This window comes from Rhinopithecus bieti, unplaced genomic scaffold, assembly GCF_001698545.2.
Source record: "Rhinopithecus bieti isolate Rb0 unplaced genomic scaffold, ASM169854v2 scaffold_29928, whole genome shotgun sequence".
In the NCBI taxonomy this organism is placed as follows: Eukaryota; Metazoa; Chordata; class Mammalia; order Primates; family Cercopithecidae; genus Rhinopithecus; species Rhinopithecus bieti.
Genome location: NW_016814053.1, coordinates 1,289,929 through 1,300,736, shown reverse-complemented (window position 1 = coordinate 1,300,736; position 10,808 = coordinate 1,289,929). Strand labels below are relative to the sequence as shown.

Here is a 10,808-nt window from a genome sequence, read left to right as displayed (position 1 = left end):
GCTCAGGCCGAGCGTCTCCCGGCGCGAGTTCGCCCCGTCCCGCCTCTTCCCCTTACCACGTAGCCCCCCCACACGTAGAGGAAGTTTCCGTCCACCACGGCGCAGTGGCCGCTGCGTTCCTCCGCCACGCAGAACAGCTGTGAGTCCGCCATTCGCGCCGTCGCTGGCCCGCCGTTTGCCGCGCCACAGCCCCTGCCCGCCCGGCGGCCTAGCCTCCAGTCCCGACTGCTCCACGCACGAACGGAACGCAGCGAGGGTCGAGATTGGTGGAAGGCGGAGTCAGTGCGTCTGCGACGTCCCGCGGCTCTCGCTCGGGAAGTCGAGCGAGGGGCGGCGCGGCTGCGGAGGGACGTCTGGCTCCTCGCAGTGGGGAAGGGGTCTGGGCTTCCCATGCGCAGATTCCTTCTCTCTTGGAATTGTGTTTTGGCAGTACAGCCTCATTTAGTAGTCAGTCTGTAGTCAAATTCCTTGATTATCTCAAAATGTCGTTTCTACAGTTGGTTTGTCCAGCATTGTATTTCGTTGTTAACGCCTCTTAAGACTTTATGGCTTTTTTACTCTAGAATAGCTTCTCTCCCTTCTCTCTTGTGCCATTGGTTTGTTATATGGATTAGTTTTCTTATTTTCCTACAGCCTTCTGGGTTTGGTTCCTCAATGTCCTTTCTCATTAACTTGTGCAAGCTTTCACCATATTTCTTTTAGGCTGGAAGCTGTATATAAAAGCTTTATTAGATTCTAGTTCAGATTTTTTTTTTGGAAAATACTTCATATTGCATCACATTAGAAGGCACTTAAGTGTGGTGCAACTTAATGATACTTTCTATTGTTTATTTTTGACGATACAAATAAACACAGAGTATCTGCTCCTTTTCTTACACAAAAGGAAGTATATACAGTGTTACTTAACTTGCTCTTTTCACTTGAAGATCCATATCAGGGTACAGCGGTCTCCTCAGTCCTTTTTATAGCTTCATAGCACTCCACTGATTGGAGGTGTCAGAGCTTATTCAAACAGGTTATTGATGGACATATCGGTTATTTCCAGGTTTTTTGGCTATCATAAATAATGCTGCGATGAATAACGTTATGCATATGTTATTTTGTATTTGTAGAAGCCTATCTTTGGAGTAGAGTTCTATATGTGGAATCCTATTTAACTTTACAAGACGTAACTGGATTTCCCTCAATAGGAGTTTTGTGCCCGGCGCAGTCGCTCACGCCTGTAATCTCACCCCTTTGGGAGGATGAGGTGGGCGCATCACTTGAGCTCAGGAGTTTGAGACCAGCCTGGCCAACCTGGGCAATCCTGTCTCTACTAAAAATGCAAAAATTAGCATGGTGGCGCATGCCTGTAATCCCAGCTACTCGGGAGGCAAAGGCAGGAGAATCGCTTGAACTAGGAAGGTGGAGGTTGCAGTGAGCCGAGATCGCGCCACTGCACTCCAGTCTGGGCGACAGAGCAAGATTCCTTCTCAAAAAAAAAAAAAAGAAAGAAAGAAAGAAAAGAAAAGAAAAAAGAAAAATTCAAGATAGACAAAAGTGATCTATGGTAATAGAAAGCAGAAAAGTGGTTATTTGGGAGTAGGGAGGTGGAGGGGATTTGATAAAAAGGAGTACAGGAAGTGTTCTGGAGTGATGAAAATGTTCTACTGTATTTTGATTGAGGTGGTGGTTACATGGGTGTATACATTTATCAAAATGCATTCAACTGCATACAGATATGTGCATTTTACTTAGTGTAAACTCTGTGTCAATTATGATTCTCACTCCATCACTTTATTGTTACTAGTAATATTGGTATTGTATTTTTGAAATGGAGCACTTGTCCTCCTGGACTGTAGAGTCTGGTGGAGTCTACAGACCAGCAAACAGACAACATACCGTGCAGTAAGTGTGAAAATAGCAAAAGTCCAGGGCAGCTTGGGTTTACAGAGGTCCTTTAACTCAGATTAAGGGGAGACGGAAGGTTCCTGAGAGAAAGTAAAGTCTAAGCTAAGAACTGAAAAATGAATGGAAGTTGTTCAGGGAACTTTGATTTGTGAGAGGGAAGAGTCAAGGATATGCCTAGTTTACCAGCTTGGTCACTGGGTGGAAGGTGGGTGGAGCCCTTTACTAGGTTAGTCAATATGGGGGGAGAAACAGGTTTTGGTGGTGGTCGGGGAGGGCAGGGGCAATGGTGAGTTCATTTGGAGACACAGTGAGTTGGATTTGAAGTCTAAGAGAGCTAAGGGCTAGAGATAGGGATTTTGGAGTCATCAGCATATAATTGTTCATTTAAGTATTGGGACTTTATGAGCTGGCCAGGTGAAGGAGCCATAGAGGAAGAAGTTGAAAATGTATGAGAGAAACAGAATTGTGATTGGGAAAATGTATGGGAAAAGGGGAATTGTGAGGTCAGATTGTGAGAGGAAGCTGGGCAACTGGAATTGATTATTTTCTCTCCAATTTCTTAATATAAAAAATAGCAAACAAAAAAAGTTGAAAAAATAGTTCAAGGAGTACCTGTGTATCTTCCACTCCAGGTTAATAATTATTAATACTACCATACTAGTTTTATGTTTGTTGGTATGTGTGTGTGTGTCTTTTTCATTTTGTTGAATTATTTGAGTGGGAGGTATAATGTTGCACTTCAGCACGCATTTTCTAAAAACAGGGATGTTTACCTACATAACCACAATGTTATTACTACACGTAAGAAAATCAACTTTTTTTGTTTGTTTGTTTGTTTGTTGAGACGGAGTCTCTGTTGCCCAGGCTGGAGTGCATTGTCACATCTCCGCTCACTGCAAGCTCCGCCTCCCAGGTTCACGCCATTCTCCTGCCTGAGCCTCCTGAGTAGCTGGGACTACAGGCGCCCGCTACCACACCGGGTAATTTTTTTTTTTTTTTCAGTCGAGACGGGGTTTCACCGTGTTAGCCAGGATGGTCTTGATCTCCTGACCTTGTGATCCGCCCGCCTTGGCCTCCCAAAGTGCTGGGATTACAGGCGTGAGCCTCCGCGCTTGGCTGTTATTTCTTGATATAATTTGATATTCAGAATTCCTGAATTGTATTCTAACTATAGCTTTTTCTTCCAAACTGGGACCCAATCAAAGCTTACCTATTGCATTTGGTTGTTAAGTTCTTTTAGTCTTTTTTTTTTTTTTTTTTTTGAGACAGAGTCTTGCTCTGTTGCCCAGGGCAGAGTGCAATGGCACAATCTCGGCTCACTGTAACTTCCGCCTCCCAGGTTCAAATGATTCTCCTGCCTCAGCCTCCCGAATAGCTGGGATTACAGGCGCCTACCACGACGCCCGGCTAATTTTTGTATTTTTAATAGAGATGGGGTTTCACCATGTTGGCCAGGTTTGTCTCGAACTCCTGACCTCAGGTGATCTGCCTGCCTCATCCTCCCAAAGTGCTGGGATTACAGGTGTGAGCCACTGCGCATGGCCGGTTTTTGTTGTTGTTTTTTTGTTTTTGAGACGGAGTCTCACTCTGTGGCCCAGGCTGGAATGCAGTGGCATGAACTTAGCTCACTGAAACCTCTGCCTCCTGGGTTCAAGCAATTCTCCTGCTAAGTTTGATACTTGATTAAGGTGGTAACCTCTGAATGTTCCATTGTAAAAGTGCATTTTCCCCTGTATAATTATCAGTTATCCGGAGGATATTTTGGGACTGTGCAAATATCCGTTTCCTAAAACACTTTACTTAATAGCTTTATCATTTTATGTCCCTATTCCCCCTCCTTTCCTGCCCGTAGGTAACCACTTATTCCTTGTTCATCCTTCTAGGGGGTAAGCAAATAATCCCCATTATTTGTGCATTCCTTATTCGCGAATTCACCTATTCACTAACATTTATTTGTAATGCCCAAATCAATGTTGGAAGCTTTCATGGTCTTTTTAGGATATGCATAGAGAAGCAGAACATTTGAGTTGCCTATCACGTACATTCCCAGATAAGGTTAAACAGAGTGACACTACCTTCTCGTGTCATCTCTCATACTATAAGTAAATGTCCCTTTTCTGGTACATTTAGTGCTGTATTTTCAGCATTTTTGCTATTTTTGTTGGTGATTTTGCTGTTTAAAGTTGCCTCCAAACACAGTGCTGAAGTTTTGTCTAGTATTTGAAGGCACAAGAAGGTTGTAATGTGCCTTATGGAGAAAATACATGTAATAAATAAGCTTCCTTCAGCTATGAGTTATAGGGCTGTTGGCCCTGAGTTCAGTGCTAATGAATCACAATATAAAGAGTCTTTAAATAACAACACACATAAAACAAGGTTATATATTGGTCAGTTGATGAAAACATTGTCACCAGACGCTCACAGGAACTTAATTCTGTACTTCCCCTAGTAGCAATGGTTTAGTATTCACTAATTATTTGTTGGTGGCTACTTATAAAATCTAACTATCACAGGTACAGTAATGAGAATTAACTGTATGTCTTTCTATTCCTATCTCCTATTCTTTCTTACATAAAATTAAAATTTCTTTGTACTTTTGTCTTTGAAAATATTTCACTAAATAAAGAGAACTGTGTTCAAAAATCACTTGTGATGTTATGTTACCAATTTAATATGCAATTAGGTGTATCAGTTTTAGTATGCATTCAATTTTAAGCTCACCTTTTTATTTTCTATTTTTTGAATACGTAAGACACACACATGCATTAAAAGTCTCACTGTAAAGAAAGTTTTCACTTTCATCCCTATCCCCTCACCCCTTTATAGTTAATCATTTTTGTGGTCTCCGGTTTAACCTTCCAGAGTTGTTTTGTTGTTGTTGTTGTTTTGAGACAGTCTCGCTCTTGTTGCCTAGGCTGGAGTGCAATGGCACCATCTTGGCTCAGGGCAACCTCCGCCTCCCGGGTTCAAACGATTCTCTTGCCTCAGCCTCCCGAGTAGCTGGGATTACAGGCATGCGCCACCATGCCTGGCTAATTTTTTTGTATTTTTGTAGAGATGGGGTTTCTCCATGTTGGTCAGGCTGCTCTCGAACTCCCGACCTCAGATGATCCGCCCACCTTGGCCTCCCAAAGTGCTGGGATTACAGGCGTGAACCACTGCGTCCAGCTTTTTTTGTTTTTGAGATAGAGTCTTGCTTTGTTGTCCAGGCTGGAGTGGTGGCACGATCTCGGCTCACTGCACCCTCCGCCCCTGAGGCTCAAGAGATTCTCCTGCCTCAGCCTCTCAGGAGCTGGGATTACAGGCACGCGCCACCACACCTGGATAATTTTTGTATTTTTTTTGTATTTTCTTTTCTTTTTTTTTTTTTTTTTTGGTAGAGACGGGCTTTCACCATGTTGGCCCGGCTGTTCTCGAACTCTTGGCCTCAAGTGATCTGCCAGCGTCGGCCTCCTAAAGTTCTGGGATTACAGATGTGAGCCACCGCGCCGGGGCCCAGAGGTTTTTTAAAATGCGAAAACGAATACATATATTTTTGTTTCCCTTCCTTCATTAAACTGCGCTTTTTAAAAAAAAAAAAAAAAAACTGTATACGTTGGAGGTCACTTTATATTGGTAATGCAAAATCATCCTCATGTTTTATAAGCCGCGTGTTTACTTACAGTACTCCATGGTTTAGTCAACTCATTGGAGCAAGCGTTTTGAAGTGTGGCAGATTGACAGTCCACTTGGAATCAGAATACCTGAGTTCAGATCCTGACTCCACCACTTAACTCGTCGTTTCATCTTGAGCAAGTCCTTTATCATTTTTGTGTCTCAGTTTTCTCATCTGTAAAATGAGGCTGTTGTGGAAAAGACAGCACACAGCTCATCGGGCTGTCATGAGCAACACATCAATTCACACATTTAAAGTGCTTATGACAGTGCATGGCGCATACGAAGCCCTCAAGTTAAATAAAAGTGGGGTAGGTGGGAGCGATGGAGATTTATAACAGCTTCCAGTAAATGTCGAGGCACAGTATTTCCAGAGCTTGTGCGAAGTAGGGAACCCAACAGCTCTCATGGCCTTCAAAGCAGGGGGATCCTGGGTCCGGGAAGCTCGGCCGCAGTCGTGGAATGTCTAGGGCAGCGGTGAGACCGCTGTGGCTGGCTCAACGCAGCCCGACACCAGGGAAGAAGCTCTGGCCCTCAGTTTCCCGGCAGCAAAGGAGCGCGAGGTGATCTCCACTTTCAGCCTACTCGGTCCGGGGTTGCGAACTGCTAGGTGCGAGTGGCTGCGGCGCGGCAGCATGGACCAAGCAGGGCTCTTAACAGGGTCGAGCGCGACCCGGGACAGGTCCAGGGGCGGAGCTGGGCCGGGGCGCGCCCGGGAAGGGGCGGAGCTGCGGCGGTGGCGCCAAATCGCGAATATGGCGCCGGAGCGGTTGCGGAGCCGGGCGCTCTCTGCCTTTAAGTTGCGGGGCTTGCTACTCCGGGGGTGAGTGGGCTTGGGCAGCTTGAGGGGCGAGAGGAAAGAGCTGGGGCCCAGCTGCCTCGTGCGGCAGCGGGACTCACCGCGGCGGCTCCCCGCTCGCGGAGAGGGGGCTTGACCTTAAATGACAGAGTTCTAAGAAGCGGCCGGGCGTGGTGGTTCACGCCTGTAATCCCACCACTTTGGGAGGTCGAGGCGGGCGGATCACGAGGTCAGGAGATCGAGACCATCCTGGCCAACATGGTGAAGCCCCGTCTCTACTAAAAATACAAAAATTAGCTGGGCGTGGTGGCGCGCGCTTGTAGTCCCAGTTACTCGGGAGGCTGAGGCAGGAGAATCGCTTGAACCCAGGAGGAGGAGGTTGCGGTGAACCGATATCGCGCCACTGCACTCCATCCTGGCGACAGAAAGAAACTCCATTAAAAAAAAAAGTTCTAAGATCTTGAGGCTGCCGTGCCTTCTTTGGTTTCACCGACCCGTGCAAGGAGTTTAATGTTTCTTCTAGGCCGGCCCAGTCTCTTTTCACGTGTCAAACTGAGCCCGAGAAGCGGCAACCTGTCTATGGCAGCCGGTTTATCAGCGTTGTGACGTGGTCAGCTCTCAGGCTCCCGGGAAGGTGGCTGAGACATCAGATGAGAGACCCAAAAAAGCCCGCTCGCACGTCTACAGTTGCCAATTTATGTGAAAGTCAGGTTTCCTGGGCATATCTGTGTTTTTGAGGACCTATAGAACATATTAACCTTTCCAAGATTTTTCTCATTAAATCTGTTACTTGTTTTAGAGTTCTGTGTGTGTGTGTGTGTGTGTGTGTGTGTGTATGTGTTTGAGACATGGTCTCACTGTCGCCCAAGCTGGAGGGCAGTAATGCGAACTTGACTTACTGCAGCCTCAACCTCCTGGGCTCAAGTAGCTGGGACTACAGGCGTGGGCCACCATACCTGGCTAATTTTTTGTTGTTGTATTTTTTGTAGAGACGGGGTCTGGCTATGTTGCTAGCCTGGTCTTGAACTCCTGGGCCCAAGTAATCCTCCCGCCGTGGCCTCCCAGAATGCTGGAATTACAGGCGTGAATCACCGCGCCTGGCCTAGAACACAATATTTTATACATATTTAAATACCTGCTGAACTGGATATACCTCACTGTATCAGTTTTTATTGCTCTCGTGTGTGTAGATTTTTGGTTGTTTTTTGTGAGTTTTATGGGACTTTTGACTGTACTTTGGGTTAGTAATGGATATACCTTGGGGGAAAATAATGAGTTTTGTTCAATTGGTCCTTGACATTGTGAAAGCATGAGCAACTGATGAATTATTCTTTTCACTTAGAATTTGACCTAATATTAAGCTTTTGTCATTAATTATTTCAGTCATAAGTATACTTAAATCTGTTAGCTGCAAAGCACTGTGCTAGGGCAAGGGGGTGCAAGAGAGAGCAAGAGCTTTGTAGGGGGCAGATAGTGTATTCTATTGCTGCATGACAAATTACCCCACAACTTAGAGGCTAAAACAGTGCACATTTATTATCTCACATTTTCTGTGGGTTAGGAATTCAGGTGTGGCTTCGTTGGGTCCTCAACTTCAGGGTCTTTTCACAAGGTTGCAGTCAAGATGGATCATCTCAAATGTTGACCAGGCAGCATTTGCTTCAAGCTCATTCAGTTGTTGGCAGGATTCAGTTCCTGATTGCCTTGCAGGCTGTTGGCTGGAGGCTACCCTCAGTCCCTTGCCATGTATGCCCCCGACATGGCTTCATCAAGAGAGAGAGTCCACTAGTAACTCTGAAGTAACCTAATCAAGGAAGTGACATCTTGTTATTTTTAAATTTTTTCTTTTCACTTTTAAATTTTACTTTCAAAATTACAATACAGTAAGTTTTTCTATCCCTTGTGCTATATCCTATTTTTAAAAACAAGTTACTAGGTCCAGCCCACACTTAAGGGCAGGGGATTACATAGGTGTAACTACTAGGAGTAATGGATTATTGGGGGGGCCATCTTAGAAGTCTGTCTACCATGGATATTAAATGACTATTTCACAGCTATTTAATCTCAATTGTGAAAGGGATTTCAGGAAAGAAGTGCTATGAGAGTGTATAATAATGTGTATAAACTGCTGTAGAGTCAGGGAAAAACTTCACTTCAGAAGTGGTTTGGGCTGACTGTTAAAGAATGAGCAGGACTTGGCCAGGTATGGTGGTTCATGCCTGTAATCCCAGCACTTTAGGAGGCTGAGGCGGGCGGATCACGAGGTCAGGAATTCGAGACCAACCTGGACAACAAAGCGAAACCCCATCTCTACTAAAAATACAAAAATTAGCCGGGCCTGGTACTGTGCGCCTGTAATCCCAGCTACTCAGGAGGCTGAGGCAGGAGAATAGCTTGAACCCGGGAGGTGGAGGTTGCAGTGAGCCGAGACCGTGCCACTGCATTTCAGCCTGAGCGAGAGAGCAAGACTCCGTCTCAAAAAAGAAAGAAAGAAAAAAAAAAAAAGAACAGGACCTGACTAGGTGGAGAGAAAAGTGGGAGAAAATGGCCACGTAAAGACCCCGAAGCAGGAGAGTGCCAGGAAGGCCAGGGACATGGTATGAGCTTAATGGGATTTGGTAGGGGCAAGATCCTGTATGGCTTTACAGGCTTTGGTCTATGCTAAGAACTGTCCCAAGACGCACCCGAAAGGTATATGATTTTAGGGACTCAGTGGTCAAATATTTATGGACCACTTTCAAGTGTAGTTAGAACCCCGTGGAAGGATGACACAGAGTTCTAAGTTACAGTTTTTTGTTTTTTGTTTTGAGACGGAGTCTCGCTCTGTCGCCCAGGCTGGAGTGCAGTGGCCGGATCTCAACTCACTGCAAGCTCCGCCTCCCGGGTTTACGCCATTCTCCTGCCTCAGCCTCCCGAGTAGCTGGGACTACAGGCGCCCGCCACCACGCCCGGCTAGTTTTTTGTATTTTTTAGTAGAGACGGGGTTTCACTGTGTTAGTCAGGATGGTCTCAAACTCCTGACCTCGTGATCCGCCCGTCTTGGCCTCCCAAAGTGCTGGGATTACAGGCTTTAGCCACCGCGCCCGGCCTAAGTTACAGTTTTAAAGTTATCTATAATAACTCAGTTCTCAGTTATCTATAATAAATTGGAGAGATGCAACACCTACACACAAAACAACTAATAAGCAACCCAACATATAGAACAATTAGTGTGATGACTATAACAATAATATGTGAAATGTTAAGTTGTGTGCTACAAATACAGAATGGCATGTAATTAGCTAATTGTTTAATACTGTAATCAGCAATAATATTGATATGAGGTGTAAAGTTGTGTGCTGCAAATACAGAATGGCATGTAAGGGCATGTAACTAGTTAATAATGTTCATTCTGATCATTTTGGGATTTAAGTCAGGAATTAATGTGATTTTATTTTATTTTATTTATTTATTTATTTATTTTTTGAGACGGAGTCTCTCTCTGTTGCCCAGGCTGGAGCGCAGTGGCGCGATCTCCGCTCACTGCAAGCTCCGCCTCTCGGGTTCACGCCATTCTCCCGCCTCAGCCTCCGAGTAGCTGGGACTATAGGCGCCCGCCACCACGCCCGGCTAATTTTGTTTTTGTATTTTTAGTAGAGATGGGGTTTCACCGTGTTAGCCAGGATGGTCTCGATAGCCTAACCTTGCGGTCTGCCCACCTCGGCCTCCCAAAGTGCTGGGATTACAGGCGTGAGCCACTGCACGCCCAGCTGTGATTTTTTTTTTTTTTTAAATGATGGTCAGACTCATCCATGAAGCAGGTGGCAATGCCTTAACAATATGCGTATTGTCAGGCCTGAGGGCCTCTTCCATCTTTGTCAAGGGGAGTGCCAACCTCTCCTTTCATATAACACAAATTCATGTGATTTTAATGAGTGTTGCTTCTATGATTATATTTCAGATGTCATAGTTTTTTTAAGCCTTTTTCTTTTTTTGAGATGGAGGCTTGCTCTGTCGCCCAGGCTGGAGTGCAGTGGCACGATCTCGGCTCACTGCAAGCTCCGCCTCCCGGGTTCACGGCATTCTCCTGCCTCAGCCTCCCGAGTATCTGGGACTACAGGTGCCCGCCACCATGCCTGGCTAATTTTTTTGTATTTTTAGTAGAGATGGGGTTTCATCGTGTGTTAGCCAGGATGGTCTCCATCTCCTGACCTCGTGATCTGCCCGCCTTGGCCTCCCAAAGTGAGGGGATTACAGGCGTGAGCCACCGCGCACGGCCAAGCCTATTTTTTTTTCTTTTTCTTTTTCTTTTTCTTTTTTTTTTTTTTTGAGACGGAGTCTCGCTCTGTCGCCCGGGCTGGGGTGCAGTGGCCGGATCTCAGCTCACTGCAAGCTCCGCCTCCCAGGTTTACGCCATTCTTCTGCCTCAGCCTCAGGAGTAGCTGGGACTACAGACGCCCGCCACCTTGCCCGGCTAGCTTTTTGT

The 10,808-nt window shown here is 45.7% G+C and overlaps 1 protein-coding gene across 1 annotated transcript in view; it reads right to left on the bottom strand.

The window, feature by feature from the left end:
- KLHDC1 (kelch domain containing 1) overlaps nt 1-701 on the bottom strand; it is a 64,108-nt gene extending 63,407 nt beyond the window's left edge. The window contains exon 1 of the mRNA XM_017849450.1: nt 57-701. Coding sequence (XP_017704939.1) covers nt 57-392 — 336 coding nt within the window. The 5' untranslated portion in view covers nt 393-701. The remainder of the gene's footprint in view (nt 1-56) is intronic.
- Nucleotides 702-10,808: the final 10,107 nt, after the last annotated feature.